At 35.7% G+C, this 22,164-nt stretch overlaps 1 protein-coding gene across 1 annotated transcript in view; it reads right to left on the reverse strand.

Annotated features, from left to right (window-relative positions):
* Positions 1-22,164, reverse strand: part of Camta (Calmodulin-binding transcription activator) — a 547,021-nt gene that overhangs the window by 186,174 nt on the left and 338,683 nt on the right. Inside the window, exons 5-11 of the mRNA XM_089636714.1 lie at positions 14,883-14,954; positions 11,499-11,643; positions 4,670-4,716; positions 3,288-4,586; positions 2,510-2,789; positions 1,666-1,889; positions 715-1,011 (exon numbers count right to left, since the gene is read on the reverse strand). Coding sequence (XP_089492840.1) covers positions 715-1,011; positions 1,666-1,889; positions 2,510-2,789; positions 3,288-4,586; positions 4,670-4,716; positions 11,499-11,643; positions 14,883-14,954 — 2,364 coding nt within the window. The remainder of the gene's footprint in view (positions 1-714; positions 1,012-1,665; positions 1,890-2,509; positions 2,790-3,287; positions 4,587-4,669; positions 4,717-11,498; positions 11,644-14,882; positions 14,955-22,164) is intronic.

Raw genomic sequence — 22,164 nt, forward strand, 5'->3', positions numbered from 1 at the left:
TGAAATATAATCCTATCCTATAACCCTATCAAACTCCGTTGCATAGCTTAGAAGAACTAAGCGCACAAACAGACAGACACGAATAGTGACTTTGTTTTACACTATTTAGAGATATACATTAAAATCATAGCTAACTCAAAAAACCAAAAAATGTAGTTACCAACTTTTGGCAGTAACCCCACAATATGACAAACTGCATCACCTACTTTAAGAAGGGGTTTAAAAAATATATGTATTTACTCTATATAATAATTTTTTTGACAAAGAAATACAAACATTCCCAGGTTACGAATAACCTGACAGTATTTGAAAACCTTCTAATACTATCATTATAAATTGGAATGATTTAGTAATCCAACGATTAATTGTTCAGTGAATATTCATAATAGCAATGGTCAAAACTAGAATAGTTTGCCTCATCATAAACCCATTAGAAGTCAACTTCGGTTTGGGCTTGTAGAGCGGATGAACGAAGAAAGGAGTATTTATGATGCGAATGTGAATGTTAGAAGAAGGAGACGCCTGAGGAAGACATGGCACGATCAAGTGAATCAAATACTTGAGTCGGACCATGTGAAGAGTTGGAATAACAGAAGGGCATGTATAAATTTGAAGAAAGCGATGATTGTGTGACAATAATTTGTTGTTTGGAGGTCCATCCTTCCACCCTGTAGGGAAACTGCTTAATGGTTAGCTAGTTAGAAGTCAACTAACCAGAGGTGTATATCCATCATCATCCTGACTCAGCGCGTCCACCTCCGTCTCCAGGAACATGGAGGAGTTTTCAGCCCTCCAGTGCAGCATAGCGCATACCAGTCGCGAGTAGCCCAGTGAGGCGGCCAGGTGAAGCAGGGTCATGCCCCGATGGACCGCCTCGGACTTGCACAGCGTCCCGGAGACTAGAGCCCCGCTGAATTCGTCAGTCCTCCACTGCCGGCTGATCATGGTCCGGCAAAACGTCACGAGTCGGTCTTCAAAGTTCGGCTGCGTGAATAGCGCACTATCTTCAACCTGGAATTTCAGTAATACCTTCAGAATAAGTAAGAAGAAGATCGTAACCTTCTACGGTATTTTGCTTCAGTAACAGGGTCAAACAGAAAGTAAATGTTTCTCAGATAATACTTATTATTGTTATTCGTGTAATAATGTCACAGGAAAGTCCCTAGCAATATATAAGTAAGTACACCAATCAAAAATTCTGAGCCACGCGTACCAATCTTTCCATTCACATCCAAAACAGGCAGTCAACGTATCGTAATATATTTTGAAGAACTGAGAACTGGAACCTGGAGACGATCATGGTTATTGGCAAAGTTGAAAACATGCACTGTATCAATCAAGTATCACAGGATTCACAGGCCATGGACGTCCGGAACATCGGTGTCCACGACTCTAGATGCAGCGCAAGACAATGAGTAATGAAGGAGCTTAGTTCATAGAGTGAGGGTCGCAGTCCTCAGAAATAAACCGACGACGCAAGAAAACGCAAGTACAAAAAAAAATAAGTGGAGGAAATCGATATACTTAATTGTAGCCTTACTACATGTTTCGTTCCTATCACTAGATGAAAAGTAATTTTGCCAGACGGGTGCGTTCTTCCAAAAAGCTACGAGTGCTTTAATATTCCTGTAAAAACAATCCAGCAGTCCATGGTACAGTACTCACGGAGTCATGACCGTCCGGCTCCTGCTTGATCTGAAGCTTGCCATCCATGTCCTGCAGACGATGAAGGAGGGTGAAGCGCAACAGACCTTCGGGCGGTGGTCTTACGCCACACACACCGCGCTCACCGCGCTCTCCCGGCGGACACTTGTACTCGAATATCACGCTGTTGGAGATGACGAGACCGTCGCAGGCCACCTGCAGAGTGGCCAGGCCGGCTTCGTGGGCTGGAATAGGCGAAGAAATAATTAAGGTAATACATAAATCAAAGCATTTAGATTACGATTGAACTTTCACAAAATTTGTAAAACTGGAATAGTCCCGCTGGGTAGGACATTTAGCAAAAATGTGTATGTGAAAATCAACCACCACTATTCACACTTCACTATACCGATCGAGCAAGGCGAAGGAGAAGATATCTGAAGCCAAAACTTTAGTGCCTGAGTGATGCGAACGGTGTAAGAGGCGGCGGCCAGGACCACTCCAAGGGCTTTAGCGCTGATGATAGATTCACAATGTAGGTCTAATTAAAGGCCAATGCTTGACACTTCGATGCAGAACGCAACCACCACGCTGATTTTAAAGCATTGCGCAGTTGTAATTTTAAAGTCATCGTATTAAAATTAATAATTCATATAATAATAATTATCACTGTCCTGGGTTTCATGGTTGGAAACATATTTTTGTTTCGCTGTGTGACTCGTTGTGTATATAAATTATGTATGTCATTGGTGTTGATCTGGAATCTTTCAGGGTTTGAGTTGTTTCTTCCCTAAATTCTAGAAACCCTTGATATTCGAGACAATTCATTTAATTCATGTTAGAATAATTAATATATTCCGCTTACCAGGGCAATAACATCTTAACACCCCGCTCTGCACGAGCGTGGTTGGCACGGGGAAAGTATCAAACAGCACGGTGTACGAAGATGACGCTGAATTCCAGGGTCCTGTAACAAGGACTTTCACTCCACCCTCGGGGTAAGCCCAGTCCGGGGAGAAGTCGCTGATACTGGCGTTGTTGCAGGAACTCGTGCCGGCAGACGGCCGGCCGTCGGAGTGTGGACTGTTGGAGTCGTTCTTATGAGATAGATTGTCATAGTGGACTATGGAAGACTTATCCTCGATCTGCGAAAGCAATACGATAATAATTTAGTAAGTAAATATTGTTTACATGTGTGAGGAATAAGATACATGTATGTGAGTATATGTATGTTGTGTATATTATGTATATATATGTATATGCATTTATACATATATGTATTTGTATATATTTGCGTGTGCATGTGTATGTATGTATGTACATATGTGTACTACTTTATATATTTGTGTTTATTTTATCGAAAACTTTGTGAGTTATTGAAAACATTTTTTTATCAATTTTCAATTTTTTTTTACAATTCTACCAAAATATGTTTACACTAGACTTAAATTCAAACTAACCATTCCTCCATTGGGCCCCATGAAACAGGCAGCTGCCTAGTATGGTGCTCTAATGTATCTTCTCTAAATAAATGTATTTATCATGTAACATGTACTTATAAAATAAAATAAAATAGTGAACTGAGTACAAAAATATTGTAAAACATAGTGAAACACCAAGAAGGGAAATTGAAAGTGGCTTACTTGTAATAAGCTATGATTGGAGACAGTATTGGGATCCAGCGCCTCTAGCTCAGGGAAGTCACCCAGCATGTCAAAAGCATCAAGATTAACAAACACGTCATCATCAACTACATGTGTCGGCGACACCACTACATCACAGTTTTCTATAAAGTCCATCGGATTGATTTCGGAGACTATCACATCGTGCGGAGATAACTGTTCACCAGGGACCTGCCCAGTGTCCGTCTTAATCACTACGCTACTTGAATCTATTATGGAATCACCGGCGGCCAGCCGATCTAAGTCTGATGAACACAGGGGCATATTGGCGGAGAGAGTCTTCTGTATATCCTCGTGAGAAAGGTCGAGGGTTTCGTTGAAAAATGCACCGTTCACTATGGACGAACCATCACTCTGACTGATACCAGATTCAGTTCCGAAAAGCACGAGAGTATCACTGTATATGCTGCTAGGTTTCCTGTCCATCGAGTCATCCTGACTATCGGAATACTTCGAAGGCGTTGACGGGGCGCTGTTCACTGTATTTATCCTATTCTGATTGATCTTGTCAGAATTCCTTTCTCTTCTGCCATTCGTCAGCGTTTCGAAAAGAACGGTGGAAACGTTATCGTTCACGTCTTCAGATCTAGATACCCTGTTTATCATTTTCATATTGGTGACGGTCCTGGTGTTGCTACTAATGCTGTATCCACAATCGGAGTTGTGGCGACAAGAGGACGGAGAATTGGTTTCCATGACTTCTTGCTTCAGCACCAACGTACCGGTTTTATACTGCGTAGTTTCCTTGGAGCGGGAATGATTGTTTCGCGCATTATCACTAGTGTTGCAAACGAAAGAAGTTACGGAGAGCGGGGAAACTAAGGACTGGTGCACTACAGAATTGGTGCTCGTATTTCCCGAGGAGCTGTTCAAGATAAGGAGCCCGCCTCCCCCTTGGATTTGAGAGAGACTCAGAACAAGTGGCGGAGAAGTAGTAGTAGGGTTGGATTGGTTGTTTCCATTGGAACTGTGTGTGACTATTGAAGAATGTGAATGATGGAGCGAGAGCCTGGAGTCTCTGGAGTAGACCCGGGGCGGGTGGCTGTTGGTCGTGAGCAGTATGCTTTGGGAGGTGGTGGTGGACACGGGCTGGAAGGGGGGATGCGAGGGAGCGCGAGCCCCCAACCTCCTGACGGGATGGGAGCAGGGTTTGCCTCCCTCGGGGCAGCCACACTCCACCTGCTTCACAAGGGCTGCTTGCCGAGCCATTCGCTGTTTTTCCATCAATTGACCCACGATGGATTCCACTGTTTCCGCGGTCTGCAAATGAAAACCATAGTAAGATATTAAAAAATCCAACTATTAAAAAATGTTAGATTTTATTGAAATAAACAGTAACTCACCGATATCTCCAGCTCATTGTGAACATCTGGCTCATCTTCACTGAAAACTAAAAAAAAAATACAAAAGATTAGATTATGCTTTATTTTGCATTTCCCTGTTTTAATTTCATACAGTTGAAAGAAACCCTCCATTACTTGCAATAAAATATCACAATATTATTAACCTGCCAATAAAATTCATGTTATGTAGGTTATTCCCCAGAAAAATAATTATGAAATTTTATAATTCAATATCCACACTAAATTATTAAAAACAACGATGTGTTTGATACGCTGCTCGTGTTGTCACATAACCGACACGCAAGTCGGTGTAATGGAACTCCTCCACGCGAAGCAGAATACGCCAGGAGTTGGGGCAGGGATATGTAACGATCTAAAAATAATACTAAAACGCTAAATTATGCAATCACGCAACCAACCAACCCCCGCGAGTGGCAAACCTTACCATCGAAGGCCTAGGAAATCGGTCAATAATGTCAGCGTCTTTGGTTCTTGCAAATTGAGAACTCTTTCAAAGATTTGCGATTTTAGCCATTCAAATTAATAGATTTGCCCCAACACGAAATCTAGGTATCATTTTGACGAACTGGAGGCAAACCATGTGCAGGGCCGGCCCTGTGCTGGCACAATTGGAGCAGTCCGTTCCAGGCGCGAGATTGCCAAGGCGCTGATAATATCCAACACCTAACACATCTTCCTTGCGAAATTTTTTCATGAAAACGGCGCTACACTAAAATAAATCATCTAAAAATTATTGATACGTAGGCGTCCACACAAGAGGCGCCAAAATTTTACTCGCGCCAGGCGCCCTTTGACTCAGGGCCGACCCTGATCACTTAAACATATTGTCGGCACCAGGAGAGTTCTACAATGCTTTAAATAAACTATGACCACCGAAGAGCGCGCATTAAAATAACCAGACCATGCGCAGAAAAGTAAAGTTTGCTAAAGTAAGGCAAAGGTTTGCAGCGCTGTCCACTGTGGGACTTTTCTGCGCAGTATCTGAACATTCGTTCTTAAATGAATCGCCTGGCGTAGCGACATTAAATTGAGTGAGGTGGCTAATTTATAACACACAAACACAAAAGTGTCTAACTAAATAGTGTCACAAAAATAATATATAATTTTGTATTTAAATAATAAAATTATAACAGGCTCCAACGTTTTTTTACGCAGCCAACAATTTGCGAGCCATTGTAAAAAGGACTAGTAATTCGTAAGCAGATAATATTTTCGAGGACCGAATGGTGATACTATAATGCGAGTTGCTTGTATTTGGGTACATTTATAAAGGCGATGCACTACGTCGTGTAATATTTTAAATTGAGCCGCTATCAATAACAACCCTTACGTAGATGGCGAAAAAGTTTAAATTCCCGCTTAACACCATCCGCCTGTTTTGATTTATGCAAGAAAAAACATGGCCAAAAAGTGCCTTTTATTTTATTTTGTGGATGTTCAGGGATAAATATTTATTTTTTTCCGATCATTTTATAAATAACGTAATTTCCCACATTATACAATAAAATTATAACCGAAAATGGGTTTGTAAGAAGGAGATTTTGAAGCAGTTTTCATAGGCCTTATACATTATTTTTTTCTGGGCTTATAAAAAGATTTATCTAAAAAATACTCGATTAATTCAAAGGCAAAGATGTATTCTACTCGCAGTATTTAATTAAAGCATCTGAAACATTTCTAGGCGACCAAATTTTCAAACCAAAAACACATGATTTTGCATTACTACGTATGGCATCGCCTTAACATATCACCGAAAGTGGGTCGGTCACGCCGCCTCTCATGCTTCGCGTAATTTGGTTTGTTTCCCTTTCCTGATAGGCTCCTCTTTAATTTGGATGTCTGTGTTTGCGATGCATTATTTTTTTTTAAATTTCATGTTGTTCCATCTGCCCATTGAGTCAAAACCTCGCAGATCTTTGTACTTACAGAGTTAAATCAGTATTAAGTGTCGATAAGACTTTTTCCGAATTGATTGACTTTCGAGTGGCGCTAATCAGGTCTGGGTGTATATAAAATATTCTGTAGGGTTTTCCAATAAGAGGTGTTATTTTGAATAGCCCGCTATTTCGGTAGATGTTACTTTTGAAGCTGTCATTTTTAATTTATATACATAATAAAATAAAAGAAGTTATAAGAAAGTGATAAGTGATAACAAGTGATGTTTAGTTTGTGGCAAGTGTGTGTTTATGTATATAAAATAAATAAAAATTTAATTTATATACATAATAAAATAACACCTCTTATTGGAAAACCCTATATTATTGAGTATCCTGATCTACTTAAAGTTATCATTTTTCACATACCTACTAGAATAACTAGACAGAAAGTACCTACGTCCTATTTCACACTAAGGACACAAGAACAAACTATCATATTAATGTTCTCTGCCATAAAATAGAATCGTAGACCATGGTGATAGACAATTCCGTGAATTAGTTCACTGCTGTACGTCTTTTGATCAATTAAAAACCACTACATTGACTGTGTTGACTGTGATAATGTCCGTGACCGTTGATAATTTACTCTAAAGCCTTCAGAGAAGCTGCGTACATCAAATAAAAATGATTTTCTAAATCAATATCTTTCGCAAGCAATTCTAAAGTTATTAATCATACAGTTCCTTTATACAAAAGGATTAAAATCGCTTAAAAAAAATTCGCCGATTTTAGTAAGGAGGTCACTGGTGTCCCATCCACAGACGACAGGTTTTAAAGCTTACGCTATGCCAGATAAGTGATATAGCTTAAAATTATGTTAAATAATTGATGGTCTTTAATTTTAATATATTTTCTTTGTTTTGTCTTGTAAGTTCCTATCTGCCTGCTATTGTATCACAATGTTTGTAAATGGTAATTCATTGACAGTAAAACATGAATATATATATATATATATATATATATATATATATATATATATATATATATATATATATATATATATATATATATATACGTCGATGGACCTTACAATAATAGACAAAATAAAAATATGTATATAAATTTAGAATTCGGTTTTATGCATTGTCTATCATCGGAAAGATGTGAACACCACTGTAAACCGCTCTTGATGTAAAATTTCGTAAAAAGGCTTTACAAAAAATAGTTAATTAACTATAAGATTTGGTGTCATGACTTTTTTGAGGATAGCTTTCACTCCTTTGAAAACTTTTTATCTGCTACCATTGCGTTCAATCCCACGTTAACAATTTTACCACCGAAAAGTGTTAAATTCAATAAAACAAACGTGTATGTTTCATATTCGTAAGCATATAGACTTCACATATGTTTTTTTTTGTTTCATTGTTAGCGTGTTGTTAAAATATCGTGGTCTCAAAATAGTTCCAAAACGTGTATTGAAAAAAAACTATTCTAGAACTTCAGCCTTAAACTGCTGGTTTAATATTCGTAAATATAATAAAAATGGAACAGGAAACGATCGTAATTAAAAATATAATCACCGACTTTGATCCATTGTGGCAAATGGCAAAAAAATTCTACCTCTAATGTTGTTTTCTGTCTTCAGTGTTATCAATCAAAGGGGAATAGCCGGTGCCAAGAATTGTAATTCGGTCTGGTAGGCACTGTAGGCAGTATTCGCTTCATTCATTGCGTCAAAAAACATGGAAAATTTAACTCTTTTCGATAGAGTATTTTTTTTTTATTTTTTTTTTTTTATAGTGAATACCTCACAAGAGTCCCAACTGCTCCCGTCTGGAGCCAGTGAGACTATGGCATCCCCAATTGGGGGATGTTGTGAGGCTGAAGGTAAGTGGGGAAGGGAAAGAGGAAGGTGGGGAAGTACCTGGCTATTCAGATCTAGTCACTAAACACGGCTAAAGCCATTTGGAGCAACGTTTCAATTCTGAATGGTGGTCTTACACCAGGGCGATACTGGTAGTATCTTCCACTCTGGAACGTGCCGCAAATATACTATATATTATTTTAATTAATTAATTGTGAAATAACACAAATTAATCAAATAAAATTTATTTGCGCACGCCGGGTTCGAACCCGCGACCTTCGGAATGGCAGTCCAATGCGTTACCACTGGACTATGCCGGCCGTCAAAATGGAAAAGGAGTTAAATAACATTTTATTAGTCTAGCGTTATAAATTGAGCTTTCTGTAATTAAAGTTATTCAACTAAAACTCAAACAGAGATTACCTACAGATCGTTGGGTATTATTTACCAGAAGAAAAAGGGTTTTAATAAAATAATTTCTCCTTAATCTTAACACACGTTTGCTGTCTGGAATCTCTAAAGACTAGTTGTTCCACATCATTTGAACAATTCATCAAATTTCACAGTTAATTTACACATTCTGTTTACATCCTATTCAAGTTACGCTATTATCTATTTATTGACCATCAGAAATAATTCACAGGACTGAAATAATGACAAATTAAATAGAACGTTCACAGAACTTGAAAATTAACTCTGAAATTTGAAAAATTGTTCCGATTCTGTAAAACAGCCAGTCCTTAGTCTATGCAACTCAGTTTTGCAACACTTCAGTTATGCAACTTCGTCATATTGGTAATTTGCTAATTATTATTGGTTAGTGACTAGCTAAGTCCTCCATCATTGCTCATGTACCATTTTTCACTGACAATCATGTTAGTGCTAGGAATTCAAATATTGTTAACATATTCGTAAACTGGGAATGTTTTGCTTTAAAAAAAGTTTTAGGCACATTTGTAGATGTCGCGGAATGTGATATTGTACGTACCTATTACATGCAATATATAAGTTGATATTTCTCGTTGAATTTCGGTGTTTAACAAGCCCAAGATCACCGGCTCAAGAGTCAATGAATTTACCACTTTATGTGGCAAGGATTAAATAAAATTTCAAATGTATTCATGTATGGTTCGCGCTTTTGAGTCGTAAAATGTAAAATTCTCTAATTGTGGGCAATAATCGTCAAGCGAGTTTAGGAATTCTTTTCCTTCACTAAAGTTTCTGCAATTCAGGAAGAGGGCAAACTATTCGATTTGGGAGTCTCCGATAACACACCTCCACGTATCTGATAGTACCAGGTGCTTCCCCAATCCCAGGCATACCGACTAGGGATGGAAATAACTGAAACATTTTAACCATTGGTGTTTCGACTCGACCCATCAAATATTTATACACATATTTTAATTCTTCCTGGTCATATACTGACAGAAATACGATATTCTAGGTCAGTCAGAGTAAGGTCAATCCAGACCTTCATTTTCGAAATCATAAGAATAGAAGAGCTTTCTTAATCTTGAACTAAGACTTGTATACAGTTTACTGAATGCAAAGGTGCGTGCGCAATGACGTTGTCATCTAAATATACACGCACTGGCTTATACATTCCGTACACAACCATATTACCAACTTTTATGAAGCTAGAGTACGCTTTTTGTTATTTTTTTTTCCTGAGAGACCTATACATTCTATACACTATACCCTCTATAGTAATGCATTTGGAGTATTTCGATTACAAATAAATTCGCATAAATTTAAATCGATTATTTTGACCCGGACATTTCGAGTTTGCCCATCTCTACTTCCTACACCAAGGTTAATATTAATTGTATACCTGTGGTGAGAATATTGTACCCTGCACAGAAGGTGAGTTCTATCGGCGCCAATATTTCATACGATAAATTCCAAATTCTCGGCTAATCTAGACTTGGCACATGCCACAAAAAGTATGCCAAATTCTGAAATTATCTACCTTAATTCGTCATCATTAAACAAATTTCCGCCAAAATTCCTTAGAAAACATTTCAGGAATTACGGAATTCTATAGAAGACTTTTATTTATTTAATAATAATACTTATATAAAACAGGTTAAGTTTAAAAAATAGAGGTAGTCCACATGGCTGCTTAACTGCGGGTTCTCCCTTAACATTTTGTCTTAATTATAAAAATAAAAAGCAGAATTTTACATATTACATTTATAGAAATGTGAATTTTTTGTTTGTACTGTGTTAACATCAGAATAAACAATAGGCTAATTTATGTATTGAAGATCTTCGAGAGTAGAGAGAACCAAAGTATTGGAGATATCCTTGTAGCAGAGAGGAAACAAAGAAATATAAGGTATATGGTGAGCGTCGCGTGTTCGATTCCTCGGCTGGCTAAGTCCTCCATCACAACACAAGCAACATTTTCGGCTTTCTGTGGTGGTAGTAGGAGATTTTCAAACATTGTTGGGTTATTCGTAACCTGGGAATGTTTGTCTTTCTTGTAAAAATAAAAAAAATAAAAAATGGTAATTTAACGGAAAGAGAGCCTAACATTGACTTGAGAATAGCTTAGAGAATATCGGTTATTTGTCAACATTTGCCGAGCATGACAGGAGAAGGCTAAGACACGTAAAATTTCAAATCAACAAAAAGCTGCTTAATTTTCCCATTCATGCCGAGATAAGTTTGTCTACTCATCGATAACTATCGCACCTAAATTTCGGGCAGAAATCAACATTATTGGCTGCCTTTTAATGAACGGATACAGATTTATATTTGGGAAAACATGGTTCCGACAGTTATCTACGATACCACAAGCAATGGCTAACGACTCTTGGCCAAAAAATCAAAAGGTTGGTGTTATTGACATTGAATAAATTATCGATGTATCAAGCAGCAAGACTTAGGTTTTCATAAACCTTGAAAACCTTAGTTGTCGTATCAATTCTTCTTGTTTATCGATGTGTGTATGCTAGGTCTACTGAACTATTGAGCACAAGCAAATTATAAAAATGGTCCTTGTCTGAATTTTGAGCAGTCGTTTTTCAGTGTATGATATATAATATAAGGTTTCTACACATACACATAGGCTTCAGCTGGCTGACAAGCTCCTCCTTGGTCCACTCCTTCTTATCGCCCCACAGCGCCAGACTGGGGGTAATGACGGCCAGCTTGTTGTCGTCGGGGTAGGGTACGTTCAGGTAGTGCACCAGGACAATGTCAGGGTTCTAAATAAACAAATAATTACACGCATCATTAGTAAAATACATTTATTTAATTTTATTTATTTATTTAAAAATAGTTCCTCTTCGTGTGGTGTAATATAAACATACATTTTTACATAACCAAAATCAAATAACATCAACGAAAAAACCGTCCAATGGATGGAAATTTATTTGAAAAATTGCCCACGATTTGTTAAAATCAATGATAAAACTAGCGATGAAGAAACATCAAATTTTGGTATTCCACAAGGTAACTTTCTGGGACCAATATTATTCATTTTGTATGTAAATGACATATACGTTCAACCACTACACAGACAAAATTTAACTCGTATGCCGACGACACACTTTTACTAAAAGTAAAAAAAAACAACACAGGCGTTCCACACCTAGTGAGATGGGCAATACGTCACTATAAAAGTATATAAAAAAAATTTAAAAAAATTTTAAAAAAAATTAAAAAAACATGGGAAAAAAATAATTTTAAAACCACAGAAGATATAAAATATGTATATATTTTTTGATGATAACCTCCGCTCATTAAATAATGAAAAAAATGTCTCTGAATTAATGCTGTATTATTATAATTATATATCTATCAAAACACACTTTGTAATACACCACTTTTTATTGAATTAATAAATGACAGCCAACCAGATTCCGCTTAATCTCAAGCTTCATCGGGGCCATTAAATTAACTTTAGCTGAGTTAATAAAATAGCCCCGTCGAAGCTTGAGATTAAGCGAAATTGGGAATGAAAAAGTGATGGATTACAATGTCTGTTTTTTTTTCATTTAATATATAATGTCATACCCCAAAATTTCTTCTTTCAAAAATTTTTTTTTTTTTACTTTGCATGTATGGCCAAATAACTCGACAATATAAGAGGAGAGAAAACAGCGCCGTGTCTGTTCCGTGCAAGAGCGTCGTCCCATCGTTCTGTCTTGCCACGCTTGCTACGCAAAACTTGGATTTCCCCAGTTAGGCACGCCAAAAGATGTTTCACATAAAAAATAAGCATCTGAAATTTAAGGCCCTGAGATGTACGAGTAAATATGAAAGTTAAAGGGAGCGCGCTATTATTAAAAAGCGAAAACAATTAAGCGAAAATTGTGAAAATATTTAATTAAACACGACTCGTTTTAAATATATAAAATATCTCTCGACAAATTCTTATGTTGCATTTAAAGATACACTGTGAATTTTGTCATGGTTATAACATATTAAATAACAGAACAAAACGCGTTTTAAATATTTTTTGTAGCTTACTGTCCGATTTTTTTCTATAGAGGGAATTTCAAGTAATTAACGTTTCGGCATAACAAATATATAAATATTATCTTCAAAAATAACATTTTTTTTAGAACTTAAAAACTTAAAGAGAAAGTTGTTATAAATCGGTAAAAATTGGGAATGCGGGGGCTTAAAGAAGTGGCATCCCTCAGAACAAAAAATTGCGTAGTTGTGGATAATCTTTTTCATTCACAACCCTCAATTCTCGTTAAATATAAACCAAAATAAATAAAAAAAATCATTTTGATTTTAAAAAGATACGTCTTTGTTTCAATGCCGAAGTTCAGGGATAAAATTACAAGATTTTCTTTCGTGTAGCGAAAATACTTCTGCTTGCCTTTTTTCGAGTCAGTAACAGTTAAAATACTGCAAAATTATGGAAACAGTCTCCGTTGTAACTATAACTATAATAAGTTAGCACGCTGCAAACAGCCTGTGTTCCCTGAAGCATCCTAAGTCAGCGGGAAGTGCTATCTCGAGTGTAGGATCTGCCGTATTATTGTGCTGCACGATGTGGTGTGTGTAGTGTGCCCGTATCTTTACTTGAACAATTTAGCGTGTTTTCCACAACGTCATTACTCCGAATGCATAAAGCCGGATTTACACGTTCACTAGTCGGCGCGGAGGCAACCGTAAATTAATAATGGCACCGCTGGCACCGATCAGTGATACAGTAGAGGGGTGTTCACAACCTTTCTAAAATATATTACCGAGATTGCCAGCTCGGTCTTTGAACAATTTACTACCAATACTGTACCTACCTACTATTATTTCGTACCTAATAAGTACATTTTTATATCTTATTTTTTCTATGTTTAATAACTATTATATTATTTAAGTTATATTTTTTATTTTTTAGTTTGTAATTAAATTTCTTATTTTCTTAATTGTATAGTGTTATCAAATTTATCATCTAGTTTTATAGCTATTTGTTAATTTTTAGCTACATCAACTAGTGAAATTTTACAACCTATAAACCATAATGACTCACAACACTCCCCAACTCAAACACGAGAAATAATTTCTCAATTGAGTTGGGCAATTTTTTGTTAAAAATTTCTAATTTTTTCGCAATCAGCCTCGAAATATCTACATTTGTAAATTATTGTAATGTGTTTATATATTCAATAAAAAAAAAAAAAAAAAAAATATCGACTCAAATTTTAATTTATTTTAGAACGTTCATTTCTACCAACCAAAATTAGAATGGAAAGTCTGATAAGCTTTTCTGTTACCAATTTATCACTTACTATCCACTTAGTACCGTCATTTGAAATAACATATTTATAAATAAAATCGCTGCGGATTATATTAGCTGTGTATCAATTAAGGACGGAATATTTTAAAATATTTATAATTACACTGCTCTTTTACAAGTTTATCACACGTTAGTGAGAACAAACTAATTTTAATACAGATTATGGTTGTAAATTTGTGAACAGCAGGTACATTTGTTTTATTTATCGAAAGGCAAGTTTTATTATCACAAGTGGTGAGGAACTCTAAAATTGTCCATCCAGCACACTTAATGCTTGTGAAATGAGCTGTTCCCACCAGTTTAGTGCTCCACTAACACCTCACCTAACTAAATCTTAATTACGTACTCCGTTTCTACTTGAAAACAATTATTAAACAAACACGCTGTCCGAAGAGTAACGGCTACATAAGTACATTCTCACGGTATATTTGGGGTGTGTGGACGAAACTCCCACTACCTTAAAATTTAAAAAAAGTCGATAAATAATAAAACATTTATTTTTATCTTTTAAAATTCTTTCAAGTTCTTGGCTTACTTTCATATAGAACTACGGTAGTCTAAGCCGCTGGTTGTCCACGACTGCAAAATATCGAGTAGCACTACACACTGGACATTGCCAGTATTGAATACAGTAATTATTTGAGTAACACCTTCTCAGTAAGTATAGTCTACACAGTACATGGAACTTACCTGTAGCAGCCAGTAGCACCTCCTGTGGAAGGTTGGCAGGATGGCGGAGTGGACGTAGCAACCGTATATGCACTGAAACAAAGTTAATCATCTTAATCGGGGAGATGCATCGTGTATGGGGTGTGGGTAGATATAATATGGGACGTGCTGAACAAGGCAACTTAGACCAGGCTCCAGGGAGAGTTATGACAAGTATTGTGTGGCCCAGAAGAGAAGTACCTAATGTGGAAAACATGAGTAAGTTATTGACCGGTATCCACCGTATGTTGCTAAATCCATCATAACGAGCAAGTGACAGGATTTATTAATATCAAAATTGACTTTCAATTGTGTAATGTACTCAATAACCAACAACTTTATTAAACCAAACACAGTTATTATACATAAATTGTACCTAGATAACATTAGCAAGGTAAATATTAAATTATGTTTTACATGTTCTGCGTCTATTGAAGGTGAGACGATTAATAGACAATTGAATATTTCCTTGCATTATATATTCAATAACTTGACTTACTTTAACAAGTGATTCCTGATATTATTTGGAGTAAAAAAAGTGAATGAAATTTTAGCCTCCTGTCACATTTACGTTATTTTTTTTTCACTAGATATTGGATTGAGAGGGTCAGGGTGATGGGTTGGGGTTGGTAATCAGTGACCAGTGACGATTTGTGAAATATTTTTTTGTTTTGTTTGTTTTTGAAAAAAAACACACGTATTAAGAACGTCACCAGAGACTGAAATTATATCACCATTTTTTATTCCAAATAATGTCAGGAATCAGTGTTTAAAGTAAATCAAGCACATTATTAGTGTTGAGTTAGGAATACATTATGAATTTAACAGTTACTAAAAAATTACAAGCAAAAACGCCAAATGTGTGTCCATACTTTAAAATTGTTTAATATATCTAAAAATATAGAATAAAAAGTGTTTAAACTCGGTCATGGTCAGCGGTAACTGACCTGAAAATAGAAAGCAAATAATTTAAGGTACACAAAACTTTTTTTTTCTCAATCCATAAACCATCTGTAACATCAATACGAGATTGTTTCTATTTAATCACGACTCCCAGCATCCGTATTGAAGGGTGGGAAGGGGAGAGGAAGAAAGGAGATGGGGAAGCATTAGCTGGCCACCTGGCCACCTGGCTACCTGTCCACGTGATTGCCTGGAAAGCAATGCTTTGAATAAAACATCCGATAGTTTATCGAAGGAAAGATGTTGCCTGCAACATGCTGACAGCAAACACATTGAACTTTAAGCTTTCAGTTACTATTTGAGCTTTCTACTGATTTTATAACTAAGTAGATTTAAACAAGTTAAGTTATTTTATTTTAATGGAATGATTTATCTATACGTTCTAAGCAATTTTGGTTTGCTGTGGAAATATTTTCTCATTATTACTATGCCATTTTTGTGGAATGTGTTTTGGTTCATTGGAAGCATCTTAGAAGTTTGTGTTTAGTTGGCTAAAGAGAGTGCTGTTACTTTTCCGGCAAAACATTTTGTTAGAGTATAATCCATTAGATGACATAGGCCAGAGGTCGGCAAACTTATTTGCCAAAGAGCCAAATATGTACATTACAACGATTTATAAAAAAAATAAGAGCCAATTATAAAAGCATTATAATAATCAGTTAAGTATTTTAATATTAAGTACTACACTATTACGTAATTATGATGTATTACCTATTCAAATATTAAGTTGAGATATAATTATTTTATTTCAAACAAATAAACAGGCAAAATGAGAAATTTCTTACAATCAAACTGATTGATCAGTTTTGTAAGATTTAAGTATCGTAAAATATTGTACAAAGAAAAATTTAAAAAACAGATTAAAAATAATATATATAAAACCATGACAATGACAATCATAAAAAGTACTTAATGCGAACGATGCCCCATGCATCTCCTTCGAAAGTTTGAGTAAGTCAGGTTTCTATGTTGTTGTTCTTAATTTTAGGCACGATTCTAGGTTGTCATCAATAAGACGACTTCTCAGTTTACTCTTGATAAAGTTCATGCTTGAAAAGATTGTTCGCATGAATATGTAGAACCGAAGAGGAATAGTACAGAAAAAGCGAGTTTTTTCAACTGGTCATAAGAGTTGGGAATACTATTCCAAGCGTTGAATATGATCATGTCTTCCTTCTCTAGGTCTTTCAAGGTAGACCACTTGTGTTGTGAACTAAGCTCACATTTTTTCTTCTCCAGTATTTATAAATCAACACAAAGACGTTCAAATTTAGAGCTCCATATTTAGTAGTGCTTGTCAATGAAAGAATTATTTTCTTGGCGATGCTTCAGCAGACTCGGAAAGTGAAACAAAATCTTCAGCAAAGAGGGATAATTTGTTTTCAAATGAAACGACTTCTTCTAACATCGAAAAAATTGTATTTCCTTTCCCTTGTAGTTTATGATTAAGTTTATTTAGATGAGACGTAACGTCTACCATGAAATAAAAGTTTTGAATCCACTTATCGTCTGTTAGTTCTGAATAGTTAACACCCTTCTCAAGGAGAAATGCTTTGATTTCTGTAAACAGCAATTCGAAACGCTTTAAAACGTTCCCTCTTGATAACCAACGTACCTTGTTATGAATCAAAAGATCACCGTACTCACTCTCCATTTCAACTAAAAATTCTTTGAATTGGCTATGATTAAGAGCTTTAGCTAAAATGGAGTTAACAATCGTAATCACCAATTCCATAACTTTACAAATTTCTTTTGGAAATTTCTTATTATTTTTTTCTTTCAAAAGAACAACAAACCCCTTTCTGTGGTCGGTCTTACTTTTGGCACCGTCTGTTGAAATCGACACAATTTTTTCGAGAGAAATTTGATGTTTATCCACACATCCAATTACAGCGTTTGCGATATCCTCTCCACGCGTCTGACCTTTGAGTGGCAATAATCCTAAAAGTTCTTCTTTAGGACCTGTATGAGAAATAAATCTTACAAAAAGCGAATCTTGCGCTGTATCATTTATGTTACAAGACTCGTCAACTACTATTGATAAAGCCTAAACCAATTTTAGATCTTCGATTTGCTGGATGGTTATATTCGAAGACATTTTAAGTGTTCTATATTTCACTGTTTTGGCAGACAACGGAAATCTTTAATTTTTTTTTTAATTTCTGCCTTGTTCTTAAAATCCCGAAATAGTTCTTGGGATGCCTTTACAAAACAACTTTTAATGTATTCGCCGTCTGTGTACGGTTTCCCTCTCTTAGCAATCTCTCGACTAACAACAAAACTTGCCATATTAACATTACTGAAAGATTGCATCCAGTTGTTGAATACAGAAGTTAATGTCTCTTGAGTCTTCTGGAGTTCCTCAACTGCTTTCTTCCTTGCATTACCGACAGGATATTTATTGCTAAATGAAGTGTGTTTATTCTTAAATGTTTCTCCAAATTTTACTTATTGTTATGCGCCAATTTTTCCTTACAAATAAGACATGTCGGAAGGCCATCTAAGTTTTGAATAAACGCGAAAGTCTCGGTCCACTCTACTCTAAATTCACGGTTTTCATCTTCCGTTTTTCTTTGCTTCTTTTTGGTAGCCATGTGAAATAGGGGACCTATAAAAAAATCCCAAAAATATTTTTTTCCGTCACCAATACTAAATAACTATCATATTATAATATAATTTTTTTCCGACACCAACACTAAATAAATAACATTATAATTAAATGATTATCATATACATATATCAAATAAATATTAAATTAATTATCTAAATACCCTTAGAATGTGCAGCAGGATGGAAAAAAACCCTTGTAACACGTGCACGACAAACGCGACTGGCGAGGTGACTGCCATGTGACTGCTATCCAACGCCAACCAGACTTATTGAAACGCGAGAAGAGTCTCCCTCGCACCGCGCACCCCACAGGCGTCACCCGCCGATACCATCGGCGCGTCTTGCGCGCCTTTCCGTGAACTTTTGCGCGGGAGCCGCACTTAAGAGGCTAAAGAGCCGCATGCGGCTCCGGAGCCGCACTTTGCCGACCTCTGACATAGGCCATGAGGGAAATTATGTTTCTCAGGTCCTCCTGAGTGGAGTCAATGTAAACGAAAAAATCAAGGGAAAGCACCATCGGACTTTTAGCACCGATAGTAAATACATTGAACACAGAGAATCAAATAAAAAAAAAAAATTTTAAACTTTTCATCTTAAGAAATGAACAAAGTATAAGGTAGGTACTGTAATTTAGAATGAATTTTAAGATTTTATATTGTATATACCAAACATGACTGTGAGATAAGCATAATATTATTATATTTTCAATTTCATTGTGATAACTTTTTTTAAAGGTTATACCCATCGATGTAATATTAATCATTGAAGAAAGAGATAACTAACTAACTAACTAACCATCACGCCGTTTCCCCGCAGGGGTAGGCAGAGAGGAAGGACCGCCAAACAACTCGGTCTTAGCACACACTCCTTGCCTCATTCACATTCATACATCGTCTCATACATACTCTTCTATTGTTCTGACTCTTGACATGGCCCGACTCAAGTATCTGATTCAATTGGTCATGCCATGTCTTCCTCGGACGTCCCCGACTTCTGCTACCATTCACATTTGCATCGTATATTCTCCTTACACTCCTTTCTTCGCTCATTCGCTCTACATGCCCAAACCATCTAAGAGATAATACTAATAAATCTAAACAAAGCATGAAACAAAACTAGATACAGAAAATAAAAAGACAGTAGCCAAAAAAAGTAGAAAATATAATGAATTCTGAATTCGACATGATCGACAAAACGACACAATGGCCAAGTGGATGTTTTGAGGCGCTGTTCCTGTAAGACAGAGGTCTTGGGTTCCCAATTGCAACAGTTACCTTTTTTTATTTTCTGTGTCTTGTTTTGTTTCATGTTTCGTTTAGATTTATTTAATTACTTTGTATTATTACTTTTATATTTTATTTATACAATATCTCCTTCATCAATGATTAATATTGTGAATATATTTATGATAATGGCATTGAATTATGTAGTTAGAAAGCGAGACATGTATATGTCTTTAACTATAATAAATATAAAATACGGTAAGCAAGATTATGGTTATTCTACATCCGCCCTTGGGTCTTGATAGTTTCGTCAGATTTATATGTTTTCAGCTTTTTTTTCAAAAATCTCCTCAGAAACACGAATTGGCTTGACGACTTCATCGCCAAACCATGACCGATGAATTAAACAAAAACTGACTACTACAAATACAACTATGAAACTATTTCATTGCTAAAACTTCTCACTTCATAAACCCTTTTACACACATAGTGACAAACAAACTAACATACTAACTAACACAAACTAACTAAAACCATTACACGAGGGGTAGGTAGAAATGATAGACAGCCACAAAACTATGTCTTGGCACATGTCTTTCAAATGCATGCATTCTCATGCTTATACATTACAATTAATTGTGTTTTCTCGACTACCATTCTCCTGCACGTTTTATAGTACTCGTACATACGAGTAGTTTATATTTTAATGTAACCATTAGAAAAATAATACTTAAAAAAACATATTTAAAAAAGAAACACAAAACATATAAAAACCATAATAAAATTTTAAATTAAACCAAGACATTTTAAAGAAAATGGGCTTAACTACAAAAATAACTACAAAAATAGCTAACTATAAGAGTACATGTTTATACTCACATTTGAATTTAGTTATATAAAATAAATTCGAAAAAGATAGAATGATAAATCCAATGCTGTACACGGTTAGTAACAAGGGATACAGAATTATTTGACTCTTTATCGGTGCTCAATGTGTCGTATATTTTAAAAGAAATGAACCAGAATTGTCGTTGAGCGAATGTGGTTCTAGTTGTAGAGCACGCATCCCAGGTTTGATTATTTCGGTAAAAAACTGGGGAATATCTAAAACCCTGATTTAAGCAAAGAATCATTTTGAGGGGTATGTAGATTGACATTTATATAATTCTGAAAATTAGTTTTTAATTTTATTACGTAATCATTGAAAGGAAAATGGCTTCAGAGCAATCTTCACCCCATCCCACAATACCATACGTAATAAATTTGGTTCTCCTGTCCCCGTGTTCCTTGGGCGTCCCCGACTTTCACCATTAATATCTAGTCAGGTAACTGTTCATTCCGGCCACGGAAAGCTTTCGAGTGTTAAATTCAATAACTAAAGTTTATTTTATAATTAGTTAATTAGCAATGCTCTCAATAGTGGAAACTCAATAGTGGGAACCAATCCTTAACGCAAAATTATTCAATAGCTGGTCAAATATGAAATATGAAAAAATATGTCGGATTGAAATATGCAAGCAGTCAACATAATAGTTAAAGAACATAATCAACACAAACCACCAAGGATTATTTAATACAAAATTATTGTTTCATTTTCTGCAAGACTACTATAAAAGGGCCCTAATTGCGAATCAGCATGTTTTGAGATACTAACCGTTCAACTTTCGAATCCTAGTACTTCTCCACGCAAATTTTAAATTTGTCATTGTGACAACTTTATTAAAATGCAATGAAATTTTCTTCAGATTGACATTGCACGCAATATAAACTAGCTTGTTTAATATAAACTAACGGTGACTGTGTCATACTTAGATCACGGTCTGTAATAATGATCTTGTTTCTGGCCCTGTATAGTGAACAAATTATCAATAAATATATTTTAAAAAGCGGGACAAACGTACCAAATAATAATAAAAACAGTAAAAAGATGGCTGCAAATCATACAAATTCACATTTTATACAAATTCACATTTTATACAAATTAAAAGTGTTACTAAATTTCAATTTAACAAACAGGAAGAGGTGGAAAATCCGACAGCGCAAAGAATTTTTACAGCCATAATAAATTAGAATTTAAAAAATTAAAATATGTACAAAATAACGTTTGGTCAAAATTTCGGCCATTCGAAGAATTTTGATAAATAATCTGGAAATAGCAAACTATCATTATGATTTTGATATTTTTGGAAAAAACCACAATCCTTATACTTGTTTATTAGTTACATTATGTTTCTAAAAGTCATAAATCGATCGTGCGATCCAAAGTCTTCCAGATAGGTGTCTCTATCTACCATGATCCATGATCAACCCGCCTTGTAAATCGATCGTGCGGTCGAAAGTGTTCCAGATAGGTATCTGTACATGATCCATGATCAAACCGCCTTATAAATCGATCGTGCGGTCGAAAGTGTTCCAGATAGGTATCTGTACATGATCCATGATCAAACCGCCTTATAAATCGATCGTGC

Source organism: Hesperophylax consimilis, chromosome 10 (genome assembly GCF_061612785.1).
Source record: "Hesperophylax consimilis isolate HC1 chromosome 10, BYU_Hcon_1.0, whole genome shotgun sequence".
NCBI classification, from domain to species: domain Eukaryota; kingdom Metazoa; phylum Arthropoda; class Insecta; order Trichoptera; family Limnephilidae; genus Hesperophylax; species Hesperophylax consimilis.